Below are 24,604 nucleotides of genomic sequence, written 5' to 3'. Positions count from 1 at the left end.
GCCTGTTTCACGTGACAAGCTCTGCTGGCAACACAGACTGTGAGGAAAGCACAAGCAAATGAATAATTCACTCTGTTCCAAATAGCTACTCTTCATGCTTTGCCTTGCCACTCTGAGTGTATGGAGAAGTGCAGTTAACCTGGCATTGCACAGGACTAGATGATTTTATGCAATTCACCAGGATTTCTAGTTACATATTATTAAAGTAGGCGTGAACCAGTTTTCCTGGCCTGTGAGGTTTTTAAGATTTGAAAATTTTCCCATCCCAAAATGGGATAAAATGTTAATCTTGAAAATTTTTGTGAACTGAGAATCTGTTTTGGTTTTCTGTTTTCCCTTCAGGTCAAGTCAATTGAGAGAATGTGTTTCAATAATATTTGATATGTTTGTTTTGATTTTGACACTTAAATCTTTCTTTTTAGTGTAAATTAACAAGCTTAGAAAAGTCATTCTGAATTGAAAAATGTAAGTTCTAAAAAGTCAGAATGGGATGTTTTGACAGTTTTGAAACTTTATTCAAAAATGTTTCGAACAGGAATATTGATCAAATCTAACTCTTCCTTTTGAACAGCTGCAATGAATTGACATCTCCCAATATAAAAGTTTTGTCGGCAAAATGTTTTGTTTTGGGTCACTTTGATGTTGAATTTGATTAATAGAAAATGTCCATTTTGGCCAAACTTTTCTAGTTTCTTGACTAAACAAACTGCACAAAACAAACCTACCCCGACCCCCCCCCCCAAAGAAGTTATTCAGTCTTCAGTTAAAAAACAATTTTTTAAACCAATTTTTTTACTGAAAACTGATATATTGTTTATCAAATTGTTTTAGAAAACTAAATATTTTTAATAAAACAAATATTTTTGGAAACGTCTTTTGAAAAATAATAGGCATTTTTTGACAAGCTCGATGCACCTGTTTCAGTACTCTGCTGGCAAAGGCCCCTGCTTCTGGAAGTGGTTATATGCCTGTGACCAGTTCTTATCTCTAGTGTCAAGGAGTTCCATTGTCTAGGCCAGCTCCTGTGAAAGTCCCAAACCCTGCAATCCCCTTTCAGTCAATAGTTTCACAGTTCCAATAGCTGTTGTGGGAGATCATGGTTGTGGACAGAGAGAAGATTTTTCCAGTTCACAGGGCCAGTCTCATGGATGGCTTTGACTATCAGGACAAAGACTTGAACTGGACTTTCTCCATGGGGAGCCAGTGCAGTGATCAGTGCACCAGCATCCTGTGGAGATCTTTGTAGCAAACCAGATAGGCTGCTAATGGGTTTTCTGCCAGTTAGAGCTTTTCTCAGAGGCTTGTTTTCATTCCTATGGGTACCGAAATGCAAGTCTGGAGGAGGATGAATCACTGTGGCCAGGTCTGTGCCTGAGAGGATGGAGCACAACCTTTGGGCTCTTCGTAGACGGAAGAGGACATCTTTTTTGCTGCCATTGTTATCCACTACCACTGAGGAGTTCCAAAGGACCCCATGGCTGGGGATCAATGTTAAACTGGAGAGCAGAGGCCTTTAATAATGGGACACGTTATGGAGGATGAACATTTTATTCCTCTCAACTTTTTGTTGCAACAAAAAGTTAATACTGTCTCAGTGAATAAGGGCACATGTACCGTCAAAGGAAGCTTTGTGTCCAAACTACTGAATTAATGGACTCGTAGGGGTACATTCTGCCCTAAATCACTCCACTTAACTTCAGTGGTTGTAAATCAGGGCAGAATTTGGCTCATAACCTTTCATGAACACCCAGTTCTTTGAACGCTCCTTTCATGGTGTAGCAAGTAAAGCAGATTTGGTGAAGGTGGCTTCTTTGTCATGCTGTGGAGTATTTATAAAACACCAAGAAGATTCATGAACTCAGGTGCTCAAGTTTGGCTGTCACCCTAATTGCCCGTCAAACCAAAATGCTAATGGAAAATGCTAATGAATATTTACAGTTAGGGAAATTGTGACAAGGCTGTTTGCTCTAAACATATTTAAATATTCATGTTTCCAAATTTAAATATATTCCAGCCCCTTTGAAAAATGTGAGACCTTTGCAAAAGATTCAGAGATTCTATGGCCATTCAGATCATCTTGTCCAGCAGTTCTCCCACTTCATTGCACCAAGACCCCCTTCGGGCAACAAAGATTACTACATGACCCCAAGAAGGAGGACTGAAGCCTGAGCCCGCCCGAGCCCCCTGGCCTGGGCAGGGGGGTGGGGGAGAAGCCAAAGCCTGAGGGCTTCCATCCCCAATTGGGGTGGGAGGGTGAGCTGTAACCTGAGCCCCACCACCCAGGCCTGAAGCCTTTGAGCTTCGGCCTCAGTCCCAGGCAGTGCATCTCTAGGTTCAGCTTCAGCCCTGCGTGGTGGGGCTCAGGCTTCAGCCCTGGGCCTGAGCAAGTCGAATGCCAGCCCTGGTGACCCCATTAAAAAAGGGTTGCAACCCACTTTGAGGTCCTGACCCACAGTTTGAGAATTGCTGATCTAGTCTGACTTCCTGCATAACACAGAGCAGAGAATTTAATCTATGAATTCTTGCCTTTAGCCTATAATTTCTAGCTGAGCTAGATCATGTATTTTAGAAGAAGATACAATATTGCTTTTGAGGCTACAAGTCACACAGTTGAGGTTTATGAAACCGTTATCAGCACTGTAATCTGGCAGATGGGCCAGCACAACTCTCTCCTACTGGATGCTTTGAAATGAGGCCCCAGCTCTTCCAGGCTAGCCTGGTGTTAACGTTCTAAGAAATATTGAGAAGGGAGTTGCTACTGCCTCTCAGCAGTGTCCATTCTGTATCAGTGAGGCCCATAGCAACGGAGAACTAAGACTGAAGCCTTTAGTCCACTGTGTTTAACTAGAACCTTGTGAACAAGACTCCCTGGAGTTGTTTGTAAGGCACCTGCGGTGGCGAGCGAGGGAGGCGAGAAATTACGTAGGAGAAGCTCCATTACTCTTGCCAAATTCCAACTTGGGAGACTGGATTCTGTCTGACTATAACTGTATCAGTTGTGTATCTCCAGCATGGAGCTAGCTGCTTTATGATAAGGTCTGAAGTTGAGGAGCTTCTGGTCTAAACAGGAAGAAAGGAACAAAGAAGAGGCTGTGAAAATGCAGTGTGAATGAATAGCGTAGTGACGCTTGGTTGAGTTGTTGGCAAAGATTGAAGTTGGAACCTCTAGCATAGATCTTCACCCTCTAAGCAAAAGGACTTGAATCCATGAGCTGGAAGCAATGTCTGGGACCTGTCCTCTGTGGGTCAGCCCCAGGGAGAAACAAAGATATAATTGGACAATGTGTTACAGGAGTAAAAACGAGCATTCATCATTCACACTGCAGGATTTTTTTTGCTTATTATGTTTTTCCTTTGGGTGTTGCATTTATTCTGAGTCCCCAGTGCAGTGTCAGCAGGATATGGTTGTGACTGCTATGGCAACTTTCTGTAATATTGTTGGGAGATCTCACTGTATGAAGTTTATGTATTCTTGCCTGCCAGGGTGTATATGTAATTCCATGGGGGAGGGTGACCACAGCCCTCCAGGAACTAAGAACAGTGAGGGGTGACTAGGCTAATTCACTCAGATAGTAACTCTCCAGAGTGATACCTCCCCCTGGGGAGATCAGCATATACTGGTTCCAATTGGATTCTGCAGAGATCAACAGAGAAAGGACTTTTGGATAAACAGTTTAAACTGATTCTGGGCCTTTCTTCTGATCCATCAAATAGACAGGACCTTCTCTCCCACGGTAACCCAATCCTTGTGGAGGAGTTGGAAGGACTTGACCTACTGGGGCACCATAAGACTGATGGATGAGCTCTGCTGAGATTTTAACTTGTGTATAGGCACACTCATTGTTCGTTTGTTTGACTGTAATGCTTTCACTTTAAGAATAAGTGTGCTTGGTTAGAGCTGTATGGTAATTCCTCTGAGGCTATATCAACAGAACTGCCAGCTGTTAGGAGAGCATAAAGCAGGCCTGCTGAGGCAGTCTGACTTGCTGGTGAATTCACAGTATAGCTGGGAACTGTGCAGCCTGGAAATACCTTGGCCAAGAGGGAGAGAGATGCATGTTTCTGCCCAAGTCAGGTGACTGCTGGGGAGCCAGAAACCTGACAGTGGGTGCCCTTGCCAGACCACAAGGGGTAAATAAAGGTGTAGTTCCCTTGAACAGTGAAACAGGTATTTTTATTCATTCCTTATTCTAACCTGTTCTGTAGTGTTGCTGTGTGCAGATAAACTGCTCCTGTGCTTCACCCCAGGGTGGTTATATTTCAGTGAGGGGCAAAGCGATTTCTATGCCCCCTACGTACCGCTCTCGCATGATCAGTTACATTCATAAAAGCTCTTTGGTTTGCAAGGTGTTGTGTTAACAATGACCTTACATGTATAGACAGTAAGCCTAAATTGCTTTTATTCTTGCTTGAACAAGATTTGTCAACAGAACTGGGGAGCACTTTCATCCCATCCTGACTGACTGGGTGTAGATATTGGAATAAGGGAAAACAGGGCAAAGTATAAGCTGCAGCACTTAATGGGAAAGGTAGCTCAAGGAACAAGCTAGGTGAACCAGAAATCAGCGACAAGCCATTTAACTATTCCAATTTCATCTGGGCATCCTGAGTTTAGGTAACAGGGAGTTTGCTGTTCCATGCTCTCAGAACTGTCAGGCTGTAATATTTTGGGTTTATTTTATAGATTTGTTTGCTGTCTTGAAAATATACGGTGGGCATCTATATCTGTGGGTAATTATATCAGACACCTGCCAAATCGTATTTGCTTGTGTAATGCTGCACTTCAACAGAGATCAGGAGACAGGTCTGTTCCTGCCTAGTTTTTCTGTTAAGAGGGAAAAAAAGGAGGAGAATGGGGCGGGGAGGGAGGCAAAGCAATTCTCTAATTTTCCATCTTGTATGTGGAAATTAGTCATCCTAGAGCTAGGCCATTTTGATGGATGGAGGGCCTGATCCTGTGAGGTGCTGAGGGCCTCCTGTGTGTTGCTGGGAGCACTCCGTTCCCATAGATCTCAGTGCCATCTTGCAGGATGCACTCAGCAGCTGGCAGGATGGGGCTCTGAGTTTCTGAAATACTCACTACAAGGTAAAGATCTGACCTAGATTTTCCAAAAGAGAGTAAGATATGAAAGACAAGAGAACTCTTTCCCCCTTCACTCCCCAAGGCTTCCATTGACATTGTCTTGTTTAGAAGACAGTCCTATTAAAAGGATAATAAGCAGTGCATTGTGCAGCAATTAGCTCGGATGGTGGATTTATTTAGGGCCAGATTCAACTGGACTATTCTTGGATTAAGGGATTACTCAGTGTGAGTAAGGGTGGTAGAATGTGGTTCTTACTGTGGCAATGTAAAGAGGACATAGTGTAAATGAGAATTAGTCTCTCCATCATTAAACTGATACTGTTGTGTTGCAGTGAGACATCAAGAGATGTGAGTCAGACCAGTAGAACCCAGTAGACTACATACTAAAATCTATGATAAATGAGGATATTCTGAACATCTGAGTAAGCATTCAATTCCAACATCCACTCAGTGACAAAGAAACAGTTTTACATCTTCTTTCAAGCATCTGTGTCCTTCATCCTTCCAACTTCCAGCAATGCAATGAACTAGAAGACTCAAAACATACAGATGATGAGCTAATTCTTCAGAGAGAGTGCAGCCCAAGTGGCATGGCAAAAGGATCTCACATCAAAGTACTGTAAACATGTACTTGAGAATCCAATCATTGAAAGTGCAGGCAAATCATAAAATATTAACAGCTCAAGATAAAAGAGCACAACTGCCTCCCAAACAAATAATGTGCTATACAAAATCTGTACACCTGGAACCAAAATCTCTGACTCCAGACTCAGTCACAAAGGAAATGGGGAAACCACAAAAGGAAAAGCTAGCCACAGCTGCTGTTGTGGATCCCGTGGCTTCCAGGCTATGGCACATCAAACTCAACTCTGAGCTGCTGCTTCTTCTCTGTTGCTTCTCCTTTTATTGGATGCAGGGTGACTGGGGAACTGTCTATCAGCTTATCCTGCCCAAAGAACAAAATTGTATCCCCATGGTCTAGTGGGTTAATGGACAAGGTAGCTGTCAAGAAGTTACTGTAGCACTTTTTTGGGGTACATCTACACTTCAAACACTACAACGGTGTAACTGCAGTGTTTAATGTAGACACTACCTACGTTGATGAGAGGGGTTCGCCCATTGACATTGGGAATCCACCTCCCTGAGAGGCAGTAGCTAGAATTCTTCCATAGATCTAGTGCTGTCTATACTGGGGGTTAGGTCCATCTAGCTACATCCTTTGTGGTGAGGATTCTTTGTGGTGAGGATTCTTTACACCCCTGAGAGTTGTAGCTATACTGGTATAAGTAAAGTCCTAGTGTAGACTGGGCCTTACTGTGATGCAGCTACTTAGAATAAGCGAGTAGCACATCAGCGAAATTCTCAGTCTATATTAAACTGAGAGGCATCATTAACAGCAATGAGAATGGAGGAGTAGTATAATAATGATACACAATGGGCTTAGAAATGCGAGCAGGAAAGAATAAAAGGACATTCAGTTTCGGAAAAATACAGCCTAATGTATGTGTAGAAAAATACTCCGAAACAAAGAGTTCAATGGGAGGAGGAAAGCTGCAAGGCAGTAATGCTAAAGCAGATCTAGACAGATGACTACATATGAGTTTGCAATGTGATAGGCCAAGCTGCTAGTGACCTGAGATCCTGATCCTATGAGCTGCTGAGGGGCTCCTGCAAGGTGCTGAGCACTCTCTAATCCTAGTGAAGATAACGAGAGTTCAGGGCATTCTGAACCTTACAAGATGAAGCTCTCACTGGGTGTCTTGTTAGAGGCTGTGTCCACACCAGCAAATGTAGTGTCTGCTCTTCAGTATCGGTGCAAGACTAGACAGAGCCCGGGTATTTACAGCATCATGTCCTGGCAGGACTACGTAACCTGACAGTAGAAACACCTGTCTGATCTACACTTGTGCTGGCATTGTGCTGTTGCCCAGTGCAGCTGCATCAATTCTGAAAACAGGCACTAAGGTCTGATTTGTGCAAGTTGTCTTCAGTGGGGCTCTGCACAGGCACAGAAGCTGACATGTGCTAGTGTGAGGATGCACAGAACGAAGCCCTTAGCTAGGAGCCCAAATAACAGATAAGAATGAAAATGTACATCTAGATAAAGAGCAAGGGAACAATACATTGACTGAAGTCTTATGGGCTCCCACCTCAAGTACTGTCCTGGAAGGACATGACTATCCCATAAGAGCAGCCCTATTCTAAAGGAAGCAGAGAATCCATTTCTAAAATAGCCAAGTGTCAAAATATCTCCTGCCCACAGTTAATCCAGAGTTGGAGAAATGTAAAGATGCTCTGTTATCATAACAGCTGATAGATATCAAATTGTCCTTTGAAAGAAATAACCAGGGCCAGCCCTAGGTGTCGTGTGGCCCAAGGTGGAAAACGTTTTCAGCCCCCCAACCCAAAAGACATAAACAACAAAACAATCCCTCCCCCTTCCAAAATGGAAACTTGGTGCTCCTAAACGTGATAAGGTGTTGGTGCTCAGGGTGGCTCCCCTGATCATCTGCCCCTACGGAGGCCTCTGGTAACATTTGCTAAGGATGGCTGATGCGCAGAGAAAGAAGCATGTTTCTCTCTGCCCACTCATCCATCTACTGGATGACTTGGAAGAGTTATCCTTTCAAGTAGATGGGAACAGACAGTCACAACTGAATTCCATCTGGCCATTGGGTATGCTGTCTATATGAATGTTGACATTTGGCAGTCCTTTTGCATAGCCTGCTGTAAAGATTGGGTCACTTTGGTTTCTGGTTCCTATCACTGCTACGTTAGCTCTCGTTTTCTGTCCATTTTCCTTTCTTTAATTTGGGTGGTGGTGGTGGGGTTGTGCTGATCAACCACTGTCAGACTTTGCTTGGGGTGCCATTAGGGGAAAACAGCATTTGTCCTGAAAGGCTTTAGTTAATTGTTCACTATGCTACAATGCAGGGAAATGCAGCCCCATTTAATGCTGTGTGAGAGTAGAACCAAGAGGCCCCAACAGAGATCAGTGACCAGCACAAGGTCACATGGCAAGACAGAGTTGGGAATAGAACTCAGCTCTCCTGGCTCCCAGTCCTCTGTCCTGACCACTAGCTGACCCTGCCTCCTCTAGGACTCGTCCTCCCTTTCAAATAATGACTGCTTCCAAATATCTGTATCCTTCATGTGGGGGACGAATCCTGCCTTTTGAGCCAAACAGTGCTAGAGTCAAACTGGTGTGAATGACTGCCCAAGGTGCAGGACAATGGAGAGCCAAATGCAGTGTCTATCAGCCTGGTTTCGGGTGGGGAAGCCCCAGACTAGTGCAGGAAAGGTGTGGGTCAGAGAAGAACAATGCGGAAGATTGTGGAGAAAGTTACATGGCTCTGGACTGTCTCCAAGGCACATGTGTGCCTGTGGCTATGGAAAATGCAGTGGATGGCTCCATAAATCTTGCTCACCTTCTCTCCTTGTTTCCACAGTGCCCCTGGTATGCAGACAGCCATGAGAGTAGCCTTACATCAGCAGGGCTGAAGAGTCAGGGAGGAGCCCATAAGCCACACTCATTGAACTGTGCTAAGCTGCAGGACCATAGGCAACCAGCCTCAAGCAACCACCAGTGAAAAGCTCCAATCCAAAGCAAAGGAAGTAAGGACCAGGGTGTCACAAAGCAAGATGGCAAAAAAGAGCCGGATAAAGGGAGAAGAGGAAAAGCTGAGAAGAAGCGGGTGAAAGAACCAGTCAGAAAAGGAGAGATGAGAGAAAACAGTCAAGAAAAGAGATGGTGGCAGTTGTGTTGGGGTAAGGAGCAAGGTGATATGAGAGGGTACCCGTACATGAATCCATGGCAAAGGTAAATCTTTTCTGGTGGAACTGACCACTCAGCAGTTTCTAGAGTCTAAAAGAGGCATAAAGCTCCTTGTTTTAGTTCTGGGAACATGTGTGTGAACCCTGAACATCGTTTGCATGTTCTAAAAGGGCCTTGGCTTGCCTTTATTCCTCCTTCGTGAATTGAGATGTAGCATAGTGATGATGGATCACCAGCAGCCTGAGGAGATGCATATCTGGTTGAGTGGTTTTTTGAAAATGTCCCAGTTTTGGGACTTGGTGACTGATTGCTTGTCATTGGCCATTTGCTTCCCCTTGTTTTGTGCTCTCCTACTGTAAAAAGTGTAAAGGCTGCCTTGCTTGCTTGCTTGCTTTTTGGTGGCTTGAGTCACATATTTCTAGGTTTCTAAAGGAGGGAGCAATGCATTATTTTCAAGGTTGAACCTGGTACAGACCTTCACTCAGGGACCAGCATTTCTGCACATAGGCTCCTTTCAAACCCATTGCCAAATCTTGTACACTTCTGTTTTGTTTTGCACACAGCTATGATGGTGTTGGTAATACTTAGCCTGCTAGTTACTATCATTGATTCTAGTCAATGAATCTGTTTATATATGCAGTTAATAAGCCACCTTTTTCTACTTACAACCCTGCTCCTTCCAAATCTCATTCTCCGGCTGGGCATGCTCTAGGATTTATTAGCTATTATGCCAGTTGCCTAGCCAGCAGTGGCTATGTGTGTGCCCTGATGTAAATGCTGCAGCTTGGCCTGTCCTGCTCTACAGAGTTTAACTTGTTCTGCCTAAAGAGGTTTTCAGGGACCCATGCATGCATGTAATTTGCTCATGTGGTTCTTAGATTTTCAGAGATTGGGCTCTATGGATCCCTTCCCTCTTCAGAATAAAGATTATTATTATTATTATTTTATTTTATTATTTCGGTATCACTTGCTGCTCTAGGACTTTATTTCTTCACTACTAGTTCCACTTGAATATGGGATATATTACGGAGAGGGAATGACCAGTATTCCTTTGTTCTTCTTTGTGTCCGTGATAGCACATGTTTCATTACAGTCTTCACTTGGCACCTTTTTGATCTTCATTTAATTTCAGGGATTTTTCAGTTGCAATGAGCTGCTCCTGCAGGAGTGTGCTAGCTGAGTGCTTTTTACAGCTCTGTCTACCTAGGATTCTAAAAATCATCTGCTGTGGCTTTAATTGGATTTGCCAGCAGTAGCGTAAAGTTCCCTTGTTGCCGGTGTCTGCTGCAGCTACTGGAGTTTTTGTTTTCACTTGGATTTTTTTTTTTTTTAAATTTGAGGCCCCTCTGACCTACACAGTGTATGTGTGCTATCAGTTGGTCATTCTAGTATGAGGAAGCATTGTCTTCTCCTCTGTGCTAGCCTCCCTGTTGGTCTACACTGACTGAGCTCAGAGCTAGTTGTCTGCTCGCTGATATTTGCTCCATGTTGGAAGAAGTCATTTTGGACAACTTCCAACCCATTTAAACACAGTGGGTTCAAAAATCGGCCATGGAGTGGAACTTCTTAAAGGTGTGAGCTGTGGTTACACTGACCAAACTTAGTGAGGGAACACAGTCCCCAGTTCTCATTTCACCTATCAGTTACATTCATGATAACATTTAAAGCACTTAGGACCCAATCCAAAGTCCACTGCAGTCAGTGAGAGTCAATTAATTTCCAGGGGCTTTGGATCAGGACTTTAGATAGCAAAAGTGACGGGCGCTTTGTAGTTACCCTAAATTAATAAACAGATAAGTAGAGCAAGAAGAAACTGTCAGCCAAGCAGAAATGGGCCACAGCTGCCACAACTGGATTAAGATGTGGATCAAAGTTTCTGGAAAGCCTGGGAGTTTTCAAATTTGGGTTTCTGGTTTGTGCCCAATTACAGGCCCAGCCATGCAGTCTTCGTGGACCCAAATCTCTGATTAACTTCAGTGGGAGATGTGGATGCCCATAAACGACACTGGAACAAAAACTAAAAGCAAAATTCAAGGGTGGAGGTAAGGGTGCAAATTCCCAAGGATGATACTTCAGTAGGGGGCGGATGACCCTATAGTTGCCTCCTGTCCTGCACCTTTCTTTGAGGCACCTGGTGTTGGCCACTGTCTGAGTCAGGATACTGGACTAGGTGGGCCATCAGTCTGAGGCTGACTGACAATGCCTATGTTCCCAAGTTTCTCATGATGTAATGGGAACTAAATGGGCCCAAATTTTTTCTGGCATAATTCTGCTTGATTCCTTTATTCTTTTATCCTCAGTTTTGTATGCTTTAAAAGTCTCTCTTTGAACATTTGAACCAACTCACTCAAGGAAAAAGTTGTTCAACCTTAGTACAACAATAGAAAGCATTTTTCCAGCACAAACTCTATTGATTGTTCTTATTTCTAAACCTTTTTCTTGAAAACAACTGTATGGAAATTTTCAGCACTGTTAGATGGCTTCATGCTGTTTGTAGTGGCTAGCTCCCTACAGTACAAAGCTATTTAATTTCAATGTGTACTAGTAATAATCTGTACGATCATAGAATCTAGGAGCCCTAGGACTCCTACAGGACCCCATTGAACTAGGCATTGTACAAACACAGCAAAAAGACAGCCCAGGGCCAGATGAGCTTACAATCTAAGTTTAAGAAAAGACCCAACAGATGGATATAGACAGATGGGGGAGTGAAAGAAACCAATGAGACAATGCTGTTTAAATACACAGCACAGACATAGGGTGGGGGGAAAGGGTAGAACACACAAGCAGAGTGAACAGTGTGATGGTAGCAAATGTCATATGAGTTACATTGGCTTTCTTGTGCAGGTGGTTTACTTAGGAGGAGATCAACTAAAGGGGAAGGGAAGAAGGGTGAGGGGGATGGCAGGGGAGGAGTGAAATTGAGGTGAAGACTGGGAGAGAATTGAAGGGGGAGGGTTGGAGCAGACCACCAATCAGCGCAAGGCTGAGAAAGTTGGAGAACATTGTAGTTTGCACCAGACTGTCCGGCCTTGGTACAGCCATGGGGATGCTATGGTGTGAAGGTTTGCTGTAAATGTGGTATATTCTGACTTTAGTAAGGCTTTTGATACTGTCTCGCTTGACCTTCTCAGAAACAAACTAGGGAAATACAACCTAAATGGAGCTACTATAAAGTGGGTGTATAACTGGTTGGAAAACTGTTCCCAGAGAGTAGTTATCAGTGGTTCACAGTCATGCTGGAAGGGCATAACAAGTGAGGTCCTGCAGGGATTGGTTTTGGGTCCGGTTCTGTTCAATATCTTCATCAATGATTTAGATAATGGCATAGAGAGTACACTTACAAAGTTTGTGGACAATACCAAGGTGGGAGGGGTTGCAAGTGCTTTGGAGGACAGGATTATAATTCAAAATGGTCTGGACAAACTTGAGAAATGGTCTGAAGTAAACAGGATGAAATTCAATAAGGACAAATGCAATCAGTGGCACATACACAAAATGGGAAATGACTACCTAAGGAGTACTGCGGGAAGGGATCACAAGCTAAATATGAGTCAACAGCGTAACACTGTTGCAAAAAAACGCAAAGATAATTCTGGGATGTTGTGGTGGGACAGCTGCTCCACACCAGCAGAAGAAAGGTTAAGGCAGGCTTGGGGAGGCTGTGCAGAACCCTGCCAATCAAGAGAAGGCTTGCTGGAGCAGCCCATATATAAAGGGCTGCTCAGCAGAGTTAAGGCAGTCTCTCCCTGGAGGTCAAGGACTGTCTGCTGAGGAGCACCAGAGAAGATACTGCACTGCACTGCACTGCACTGCACGGCACGGCACGGCACGGCACGGCAGGGCAGGGCAGGGCAGGGCAGGGGAACAATAGAGGAGCTCTTTGCTGACCATGGCCAGACTGAGGCCCTGAAGCAAGGGCTGGGAAGGTGCTAGGCCTATGGGGGAAGTGCCCCAGGGAAAGTAGGCAGTGGGAATAGGAGGAGGGACAGCAAGAGGCTGCCAGCTATTGGGTCCATGGGCTGGGACCCAGAGTAGTGGGCAGGCCTGGGTGTCCCCCCTTCCCCACCCCATTTGTGAATGAGGTGTGGCCTAAATCCAGACTGCAGTTTGCCCCCGAAACCAGGGGCTAGACTAGAGACTGCAGTTGGCCTCTGAGACAAGTGGAAGGACTGAGGACCACCTGTCAAAGGCAGTGGGCTGGGGCACAGCCAGAGGGCCATGTCCCGAAGAGGATGCCACGGTCCAGGAGTGCTGCAGGTCCTGATGGTGAAGGAAGTGGAAGTAAAGGCGAGTGAGTAAAAGCACCCTGGTGGTCCAAGAGAGCTAATTCCCAGCAGGAGGCACCACAGCAGTGAGTTGGCACCACTACAGATGTGTCTTGCTTTCAACACTCTTGCTAATAGAAGAAGTAATTCTTCCGCTCTACTCAGTGCTGATTAGGCCTCAGCTGGAGTACTGTGTCCAGTTCTGGGGGCCACATTTCAGGAAAGATGTGGACAAATTGGAGAAAGTCCAGAGAAGAGCAACAAAAATAATTAAAGGTCTGGAAAACATGACCTATGAGGGAAGATTGAAAAAACTGGGTTTGTTTAGTCTGGAGACAAGATAACTGAGAGGGGACATAATAACTTCAATAATTTTCAAGTACATAAATGGTTGTTACAGGGAGGAGGGAGAAAAATTGTTCTCCTTAACCTCTGGGGATAGGACAATAGGCTTAAATTGCAGCAAGGGCAGTTTAAATTGGACATTAGGAAAAACTTTCTAACTGTCAGGGTGGTTAAGCACTAGAATAAATTGCCAAGGGAGGTTGTGGAATCTCCATCACTGGAGCTTTTTAAGAGCAGGTTAGACAAACACCTGTCAGGGATGGTCTAGATAATACTTAGTCCTGTCATCCGTGCAGGGGACTGGACTAGATGACCTCTCACGGTCCCTTCCATTCCTATGATACATGGGGACAGCATGGAAGGCTATGCAGGATGGGCATGAAAGGCTGTAATTTACTGGGGTGATAAGAAGGGTCTGATCTTAAGTCTACTGAAATCAGATTATGGAGACTTTTCTCTGAGCTTGGCATCTCGAGATGGGTGAGCAGATCCATTCAGCAGGCTCTAACGTGGAATAAGAAAAAGACACCTGCCTTTCAGTAGCAGTCCTTGGCTATTCCCCTCCCTGCCACACATCTTCCCTCTGAGGTCACAATTTTCAGACACTCGTTGCCACAGTGGCAGAGCTACTAGGAATGACACCTGGATATTGCAGGTGAAGCAGCAGGGAGCGCAGGCAAAGGCAGGAAGTGGGCATTTTGCACCTGTCTACTTATGAAACAAACAAACCCCCACCTGGAGATCCATGCATCATTTATGGAGACACGTGGGTATCTGAAAGCTTCAAGAGTTTAATCTTGTGCTGCAGAGAGGCAGGGCTGCATGTAAAAAAGGGGTGAACAGAAGAGGGAGAGCAAGAGAACCTAATCCTGTAATAATAAGAGCGATGTTACCTCACTATTCCTGCCTTGAAGCAAGAGAGGATTACTGAAGAGAGGAGTGTCCTGTTAACACAATGGGAGCATACACAAACCCATAATTCCACCTCAGATATGTACATTCTCCTCCCTCTCTCTGCCATTTTATACTTTTGCCCTTGAGAGTAGGGGAGGAAGCATATTGCACAGTGTAGAAAGCCATGCTTAGCTCTGAACCCTCTTTCTTTCCACCCCCACAAGCCCTTGGGATCAACATCCTTGCATACCATGCAAAGGCTTGCAAGATGCAAGCCCTGATAGAAACAATCCTACAATGAGACTCTGGAGGGAGTCTTGCAAGCAGCTGCGGATCCTGCCTGGGATGGCTTGATGATCAGCCACTAGGTGCAGCCCTTGTTCTGCCGACACTGCCCAGTGTGTGCATTCTGTGGAAGCAGAAAATCTGAAATTGAGAGGTGGGGGTGGGGGAAGTATATGCTAGAGGGGACAAAATCCCCTCACACTTACTTTTTGCTGAAGTCTGCCTTATATATATATATATATAATAATGTTCCCCTCTTCACCTGTCTACTTTCTTGTCTATTCAGCTCAATCTTGAAAGATGTAATTGACAAAATTATAATATCAGGCGTGATACTTTTTGATAGCTTTTGTCCAAAACTCTGCTGCAATAGCTTCTTATTTTCAGTTGATTCATTGGGGGAGAAAATATATGCCACTCCATTAGAACTTTCCATTCACACACCATTTACTTGACAGGATTTTCTTAGCATCACAGCATAATTTATCCTTACTGCTATTCAATCATTTTATAATAAAAACCGAGATTGCAAAAAATGTTCATTGTCGTTACTGGTGATGGACCAGTAACTACTTCTCCATGAGGGGGATGGAGGGAGGAAGATCAAGGATATATTATACTTAAAATAAGGCTGACGTGCAGAGAATTGTTTTGCAGTCAGGAGGAGTCTGAATGGAATTCATATAGTAGAGGAGAGTGTCCGATAATACAACGGTCTTGGATCTGTAATCTGTCCCTTTGAATTCACTTCCCCTTCATTTAATTAAATAAATACTTACTTACTGTAATAATGTCCTGGGGAATATCCCTCCAGATTTCTGACTGGGACTTTGGAACAACTGAAGAAGAGACTCCCTGCTTCAGGCTAGAAGCCAACCTCTAATGGATGGGGTTTAGTGAGGAAAAATTTCCCTAGGGGTAGGTTATCCCACAAACGTTGCTTGCAGGGTTTCTTCCACCTTCCTCTTAAGCAGTTGGTCCAGCTGTACTTGAATCTGATGGGACCTAACTACAAGTGTCTCCAACCCTGCCCCCTTCACTGTTTCCCCCTTGCCCTACAGTCCTCCATTCCCTCCCCATACCTTTTCCCCTCCCACCAGCACCATCCTCGCTCCCTAGCCCATCTGACCCCTGGAGGCCCGCAGAGCCTGGCCTCTGGTAGTGAGGTACCCTAAGCAGGAATGACTCTGGTGGAGCTGCAGGATTCAAGCTCCCAGCAGTGGGACTGGGGTTGATCTGAAGGGGAGTGGTAGCTGTCGTGGTGCTGCCACTGCCCAGGGAGCTGGCAGCACCCCGGGGCTGCTGGCAGGTTGAGCCAGCTGCAGGGATGGTCTGGTGTGGGTGTCCCATCTCCCTTCTGTGCTTCTGCATGGGATGGCGGTGATAGCCCCCCAGGCCCACACACTCTGCTCTGACCCTTGGGCTCACATGGCTGGGTGCTAGATGTTCTGGGAGAGGTGGGGAAGCTGCTTGGCCTTATCCCAAAGAAGGGGCGTCTGAGTGAACCATTGCTGGACCCTGGTCTCTGAGGAAGGGTTGGCTTCCCCAGTGAGTGGGGCCCAGCTCATCAGCTCCTGTGGGTCCTGAGCTTCCATGAGGGCAAAAAACACTGATGCTCTGGGCATGGATGCCCCCACCTGAGCCTGCAGTGACCTCCATGTGTCTACCCCTAGCTTCCCAAGCAAAACTAACACTCAACAAGTGTCGGGTTTGGGTGCGGGATGAAAACTGTGCAATATTGGGTCTTGCATCAGGTCTGGATTGGCTGTGGTCTAGTTGGATTCATGTCGGGTTTTGAAATTAGGTCTGAGCAGACCTTTACTAGATATGCCATTGCAGTGATAATTTCTATATTCCAATGACTATCCCCAGTGAATCCATCCCAGATTTTACATTTAGGCCAGTATTGGCTGGAAATGGACTTTGGAAATTTGGTCAGTGCTGCATGGATCAGATGTGATCCAGGAAACCCAGCTTTCATACCCCGTACTGAATATCCGTTCCTTAGTTCAAGGTGATCCCCAGTAGTATAGAGCATCACACTTATTACAGAAAATTAGAAATTGATGTTGTTACTATTTTCTCCATTCTAGAAGAAGAAGATTGCACGCATACAGCAAAGATTTCGAAGCACTGCACAAACATTGCATAAATCAAGTAACTTGCCACAAACCAATAAGAGTTTTTGCCTGGATGAGGATTTCAGTATCGGGTACACAGCGAGTCAATGGCAGAGCAGGGAATAGGCGCGAGGAAGCTTAAATCTCATCTAAGCAATAGATTGCACTTTGCCACAGGATGAAAGTAATTTGTATTAAATATAATTAATTGATCACAAATTAATACGAATTAAATCAGTTCCTGGGTGATGTGTTCACTCTGATGATGTTCTCTTTAATGAACATATTTCTATACTTGTGTAAAGTAATTAAAATCTACTAGGTGGTTTTCAAGCATATCTATTCATTTTAAATAATGCTCAGTAAATAACGAACACAGATAAACAGCATGTAATTGGTTACTGAACTTCAAAGCTACAATTAAAACTACTTTGTCATTTTTCTCTTTGCGCCTTTCTGAGCCTCACACCCCTGTGAAAATGTAACCAACAGCATTACTCATCACAGTAACTGATGCTTCCTTGGGGTGAGGTAACTGATAATCTGAGACCTTGACCTGTGAAATTTCATCAAATTTAGTCCAACTGAAGTTTGCGTCTAGTTGGACTTTTGCATGCCTGAATATAAGGGGCAGAATCAGCGTGCTTGTATGACAGCTGCTGGCAATGTAAACCCCAGCATGGGGCTGTAGCAACAGAGAACCCCTTTAGTGGTTGGGGAGAGGCTGTAGTTCTACAAAGCAGCCATAACCTCACCTCCACTGCAGGTGGCATAGGATGAGAAGGGGACAAAGCCACGGTGGCTCATGCTGTCCTTACTTAGTGCATCTCCTTGCCACATATATTGATAGAGCTGGATTTCCCCCCTACCGCCATGAGCTATGTCTGCTCCTCTTTGTGTGGCAGTGATGCCATCTCTGTGTAAAATCACCCTCCTATGGAGTAGGGAGCCAGGTTGGTGCAGACAGCTAACATTTCCCTGAGCCATATTCATTACACCCACTGCTATTGGTCAGGCAGCTTGCCTCCTGTTCACAAAGTTGTTGTTGCTACCCCGACTGGCTTAAAACCTTGTGGAACATTATATTCTTCAGGGAATACAGAGAACAGTGCTGCAGGAAACAGCCGTGGTGGCTTCTTACAGTAGGTGACACTCTTTCCTCAGAGCTGATACCAAACCAATGCCCCAGGGTGGTGCTGGGGGTGCTACGGCTCCTGTAGCGGCCAACTTTCTGAGGAGATGTTAAGCTGGAGACCTAACCTCCTGTGGTCACTAATTTTCCCATGTCACTTTCGCATCAGAGTAGGAACTCTGATGTCTTGGCCAAATTCCAACGTGGGTTAATTCTATTCTGGTGTCATAAAACTGCCCTGGCAGTTTAGTTGCATCTGGTATCATATTCTTCATTCCCTGTCCTATGAGTTGCGCCTATTGAGAGTTTTATTATATATTATTTGTTCAATATCAGTGATGTGCTCAGTGCTGCAAAATGCCTGCCACGGAGGCGCTGACAACCTGGAGCCCACAGTTGTCTCCATTTCACTGCAGAGGTGACGACAGTTCAGTGGTGGGTGATGAGGTCTCTGTAGGTAACTAGCATATCAACATGTAGAGAGCACTTTGGGCTTTGAAAGTGAGATATACGTTAGTTATGATTATTTGTGTCTCAGGAACAGGCTAATTTGGCCTTTCATAGTAGAAAATAATGACATTATTATGGGCCTTATCCACACAGGAATCACTGTGGATTTGCAATATTGCTCTTTATTATCTAACTCATCAGTGAGAAGTATTGGTCATTAATAACCCCCTCCTCACCATCCTTCGCTAGCATCTCTTCTGCACCAAGGCAGATCCCAGCTAATGTCAATGCACAAGGGCCAGCAGTAGCAGAATCTGGTGTAGGATTGGAGCCAAAATACAGTCTCCCTTCAATCTCCTCTTTGTCCTCTCTTTTTACACGTCTGAAGGTTCACTGTAAGCAAATCTGTTAATTAGTAATTGACCCTAAAGAGCAAATTTTATGGTGGTTTACATCAGGAATATCCTCTGGATAAAGGCACTGCCAATATTTTTATTTTTATTATTTTCCAGTCATAGATATTCTTTATCACATTAGGATAAGCCGGGTCATGTTACTGTCTGTTTGCAACACACAGAACAGTGAATTCTGATAAGCTTTCCATCATCATTATTTTATTGCAGAAATACAAGTAACTTATTCATTTAAAAAAATTGATAGCTGGACAAAAGTCCAAGGCTTCAGAAACTCTAATATAATATAAAAAGGAAATGTAGATCAACAGGCGCACAAGGCTAAGTATTTTAGTTTTTGGGTGAATTCTTTTCTGTTAAATTTCAGGGCAGTGAGCTGTCTACAACCCTAGACTGCTATGAAAATCTGTAGCCATAGTGAAGGAAGATGATTGTAAATAATAGTAATGAAGAGTATGTCTAAATCCTGTAAACTGATTAGAAAACCTCAGCCTGTGATATTTATGCTGCTTTCTAGAACCTTCAGTTCTCAGTCTTTTCTTCTATTTCTTGGTGCTTGTTAATTTAATAAAGGTACAATTCTGTCTTCCTTTGAGCCCATCCAGTGCCGGCGGAGTTTAATGAGGGCTGTATTACTGAGGGCAGAATTTAGATTGTAATCCGTTTTGGGTCAGAGACTGCTCTTACTATGTGCATGAACAGTACAGCCATGCTTAAATGCAGCCCACAGGTGCAACTAAAATAGAGGTAATAAAAATCACAATTGGGCTTGATGTTTTCAAGTATCACCTTTTGGTGATATTCTGCCACTCAAAATTATCTCTATCAGATAATGCAATGGTCTCTTTTCTACCTCAAAGGTACATGAATACACTTGGACGTTGACGGAACAGTGGGGCATTGTTTAAGAGAACTGCAGCATTTGGCTTACAAGGGTCACCCTCGGTCAGAAAAGATTAGTGTCCCAGGGACTGAATTAGAGAGAGAGAGAATGAAAATGAAGGAGTCGGTTTGTTCTTACATAGAGTTAAAGTCCTGCTTCCCTCAGCTGCCAAGTCCTTAAACCTTATGAGTACAAGTGAAATGAACACGTAATTAAAATGTTTAGCTTGTGCTAGAGAATGCTCCAAAAATAAAATTAAAATAAGAAAATCAGCTGATAGATGTTACTAAATGTAGCTGTAGCTTATTCCAGAAGTAAATGCAATTCCTTCACAGTGAAAAATAAGGGAAAATTCCTTCGATTCTGTGGGAATGCCTTCTCTAATGGGCTGTGTGCAGGGGTGGCACTGGGAAGTGCAGTTTTCTAACGCAATTAAACATTAAAGCCTTGTTCAATTTTTTTTTAACGAAACCTTACAATGCCTTCAAGCTGTTTATATCTGATCTTCTCACTGCTACGCATAACAGCAGAGAAGAGAACGCAGAGTGCGCTGGCAGAACGGGACCTACCGGTGATGATTGTGAAATGCGATGGGGAAGTCATGGTCACGAAAGGAGGTGTGATGTACTCAGCCTTCACTCCCTGCTTCACCAGGAGATCCATGTTTGGGGTATCGACGTCCTGGTCATAATTCCAACGGAATCCATCAAAAGAAACCAGAAGGAGTTTGTTAGAGCCCTTTTCCTTCTCATTTCTGCCAGCTGGATGGCAGGTGAATGGCTTCAGGAGGATGAGCAGAAGCAAAAGAAAATGAAGGGCCTTCATGCTGGGAGAGCTCACAGCACAGAAATCACATGCCCAGGTTTTTGCTTCTGCTTTTCTTCCTTTCTTATCGGTGGTCGACGAGCAAAGTTCAGGCCCGATAAACCTGTTCAAAGCTGTATCCTTGATAGCGTATGGATTTATTAAAGTAAAACCATCTGGGCAAAGGTTTTCTGAAGAGATTAGTGATTCTGAAGTGCCTCAGTTCACGGGGTAGCTGACTAAGTATCTTAAAAAGGGGACTGGTTTTCACAGGATGTGTGTTCAGCACTTTCTGAAAACCAGGCCCTGTAGCAGGGTTGGCCACCTCCTAAGCACCCCTTCATGGCCTGGGGTGGCCCTGTGGTGGCCTGCGTCAGTTTCCCCTCTGTGGTAACCCCAAGGACTTTATGTCAGCCAGGTTCTCTTGATTACATAATACCCTCCTGGGGCCTGTGTATTACAAAACATAGTGGGAGCACTCTGCAACAGAAGTCCCCAAACATAAGAAACCTCTCAGCTTTTGTGCCCCCAGAGGAATACACTCACAAATAGCACAGGGATGTTTTTACAAGCCCTTTGAGAATTTGATCCCTTGTTTTTGCCATTAGATTTGGATTCTCAGATTAACTTTACCTTCCAATAGCTGACTAGCCACAGTAATAATATGCCAAGTGAGTCTTCAGGAGAGCCCAGCCAGGGAGGAAAACCATAGTTCTCAGAAGATGAGAAGGTCAGTAATTAAAGCTGTGGCTGCTCTAGGAAAGGAGAGAGGAAAAAAAATGAAACTGCCAGCAATGAATAATGAGAAATCTTTGATGAAATTAGTGATGCAGAACAGATACTTCCTTCTTTCCTCCAGAGTCTAAAGTTTTAACTGAAAATGAGTTGGTGAGGGGCAAGAGTGCTGAGAATCTAAGCCCCACAGAACTAGGCACAACAATCTGGTTAAGCAGAGAGAGAGTGAGTTAAAGGACTTTAGTCAACCTGGCAATGAGACTAATTTTATCATTGCTATTCACCTATATGTTCTCCTGGACAGCTAATGAGCCTGTATTCTTATAAAAAAATCTTAAGGTGGAGATGAACATTTGAAAAAATAATGAGTTTGAAAAAATAATAATTGGGGAGACCATGTTTACCAGCTTCCTTTAATAAACTCACCTGTGTAATGACAGGTTTCCGAGTAGCAGCCATGTTAGTCTGTACTCGCAAAAAGAAAAGGAGTACTTGTGGCACGTTGGAGACGAACAAATTTATTTGAGCATAAGCTTTTGTGAGCTACAGCTCACTTCATTGGATGCATTCAGTGGAAAATACAGTGGGGAGATTTATATACACCGAGAACATGAAACAATGGGTTTTACCATACACACTGTAATGGGAGTAATCACTTAAGGTGAACTATTACCAGCAGGAGAGTGGAGGCCGTGGGGGGGGACTTTTGTAGTGATAATCAAGGTGGGCCATTTCCAGCAGTTGACAAGAACATCTGAGGAACAGTGTGTTGGGGGGGGGTAAACAAGGGGAAATAGTTTTACTTTGTGTAATGGCCCATCCACTCCCACTCTCTATTCAATCCAAAGTTAATTGTATCCAGTTTGCAAATTAATTCCAATTCAGCAGTCTCTCATTGGAGTCTGTTTTTGAAGTTTTTTTGTTGAAGTATTGCCACTTTTAGGTCTGTAATCGAGTGACCAGAGAGACTGAAGTGTTCTCCAACTGATTTTTGAATGTTATAATTCTTGACTTTTGATTTGTGTCCATTTATTCTTTTACGTAGAGACTGTCCAGTTTGACCAATGTACATGGCAGAGGGGCATTGCTGGCACGTGATGGCATATATCACATTGGTAGATGTGCAGGTGAACGAGCCTCTGATATTGTGGCTGATGTGATTAGGCCCTATGATGGTGTCCCCTGAATAGATATTTGGACAGAGTTGGCAACGGGCTTTGTTGCAAGGATAGGTTCCTGGGTTAGTGGTTCTGTTGTGCGGTGTGTGGTTGCTGGTGAGTATTTGCTTCAGGTTGGGGGGCTGTCTGTAAGCGAGGACTGGCCTGTCTCCCAAGATCTGTGAGAGTGATGGGTTGTCCTTCAGGATAGGTTGTAGATCCTTGATGATGCGTTGGAGAGGTTTTAGTTGGGGGCTGAAGGTGATGGCTAGTGGCGTTCTGTTATTTTCTTTGTCGGGCCTGTCCTGTAGTAGGTGACTTCTAGGTACCCTTCTAGCTCTGTCAATCTGTTTCTTCACTTCAGCAGGTGGGTATTGTAGTTGTAAGAATGCTTGATAGAGATCTTGTAGGTGTTTGTCTCTGCCTGAGGGGTTGGAGCAAATGCGGTTGTGTCGTAGAGCTTGGCTGTAGACAATGGATCATGTGGTGTGGTTGGATGAAAGCTGGAGGCATGTAGGTAGGAATAGCGGTCAGTAGGTTTCCGGGATAGGGTGGTGTTTATGTGACCATCGTTTATTAGCACTGTAGTGTCCAGGAAGTGGATCTCTTGTGTGGACTGGTCCAGGCTGAGGTTGATGGTGGGATGGAAATTGTTGAAATCATGGTGCAATTCCTCAAAGGCTTCTTTTCCATGGTGATGAAGATGTCATCAATGTAGCACAAGTAGAGTAGGGGCATTAGGGGACGAGAGGTGAGGAAGCGTTGTTCTAAATCAGCCATAAAAATATTGGCATACTGTGGGGCCATGCGGGTACCCAGAGCAGTGCCACTGATTTGAAGGTATACATTGTCCCCAAATGTGAAATAGTTATGGGTGAGGACAAAGTCACAAAGTTCAGCCACCAGGTTTGCCGTGATATTATTGGGGATACTGTTCCTGATGGCTTGTAGTCCATCTTTGTGTGGAATGTTGGTGTAGAGGGCTTCTACATCCATAGTGGCCAGGATGGTGTTTTCAGGAAGATCACCGATGGACTGTAGTTTCCTCAGGAAGTCAGTGGTGTCTCGAAGATAGCTGGGAGTGCTGGTAGCGTAGGGCCTGAGGAGGGAGTCTACGTAGCCAGACAATGCCTGAGATGATGGGGCGCCCAGGATTTCCAGGTTTATGGTGCTTGGGTAATGGATAGAATACCCCAGGTCAGGTTTCCAGGGGTGTGTCTGTGTGGATTTGTTCTTGTGCTTTTTCAGGGAGTTTCTTGAGCAAATGCTGTAGTTTCTTTTGGTAACCCTCAGTGGGATCAGAGCATAATGGCTTGTAGAAAGTGGTGTTGGAGAGCTGCCTAGCAGCCTCTTGTTCATAGTCCAACCTATTCATGATGACGACAGCACCTCCTTTGTCAGCCTTTTTGATTATGATGTCAGAGTTGTTTCTGAGGCTGTGGATGGCATTGTGTTCTGCACGGCTGAGGTTATGGGGCAAGTGATGTTGCTTTTCCACAATTTCAGCCCGTGCACGTTGGTGGAAGCACTCTATGTAGAAGTCCAGTCTGTTGTTTCGACCGTCAGGAGGAGTTCGCCTAGAATCCTTCTTTTTGTAGTCTTGGTAGGAAGCTCTCTGTGGGTTAGTATGTTGTTCAGAGGTGTGTTGGAAATATTCCTTGAGTCGGAGGCATCGAAAATAGGATTCTAGGTCACCACAGAACTGTATCATGTTCGTGGGGGTGGAGGGACAGAAGGAGAGGCCCCGAGATAGGACAGATTCTTCTGCTGGGCTAAGAGTATAGTTGGATAGATTAACAATATTGCTGGGTGGGTTAAGGGAACCACTGTTGTGGCCCCTTGTGGCATGTAGTAGTTTAGTGTTCTTTTTCTTTTGCAGAGAAGTGAAGTGTGTGTCCACATATCTATTCAGGGGACACCATCATGGAGCCTAATCACATCAGCCACTTGAAGCAGTAGGCTTTTTCAGTCTAAAAATAAGAGCTCAAGCACCATAGCTAAAGGCGGCCCCTACAGTCCTCTCTGATTTAGAAAGCCTGGAGGGACAAACACACAGTACATCTAGTGGGAAAGGTGCCATGGGAAAGGGGAGCGTATACAGGGAGGAAATGCAGCCAAATGGTATCCTTTCCCCCATTGCACAGAGCTGAATACATATTCACAGAGGTGAATACTGTGATCAATTCCATGTGAATTCTGGTTTGAATTTTTAAACCAATTGGCTTCAGCTGTGAGTGTGTTCCTCTTCATGTTGCTTGCT

General features: G+C 44.5%; 1 protein-coding gene across 1 annotated transcript in view; it reads right to left on the bottom strand.

Moving 5' to 3' along the window:
• The window catches only part of LOC140918003 (ectonucleotide pyrophosphatase/phosphodiesterase family member 7-like), a 47,813-nt gene extending 26,167 nt beyond the window's left edge, over window positions 1-21,646 (bottom strand). The window contains exons 1-2 of the mRNA XM_073361529.1: window positions 21,614-21,646; window positions 20,218-20,428 (exon numbers count right to left, since the gene is read on the bottom strand). Of these exons, the coding sequence (XP_073217630.1) occupies window positions 20,218-20,428; window positions 21,614-21,646 (244 nt within the window). The remainder of the gene's footprint in view (window positions 1-20,217; window positions 20,429-21,613) is intronic.
• Between the last annotated feature and the right edge of the window lie 2,958 nt (window positions 21,647-24,604).

Source organism: Lepidochelys kempii, chromosome 10 (assembly GCF_965140265.1).
Source record: "Lepidochelys kempii isolate rLepKem1 chromosome 10, rLepKem1.hap2, whole genome shotgun sequence".
In the NCBI taxonomy this organism is placed as follows: domain Eukaryota; kingdom Metazoa; phylum Chordata; order Testudines; family Cheloniidae; genus Lepidochelys; species Lepidochelys kempii.
The sequence above is the reverse complement of the archived record's forward strand: the minus strand, read 5'-3'. Positions and strand labels throughout refer to the sequence as shown.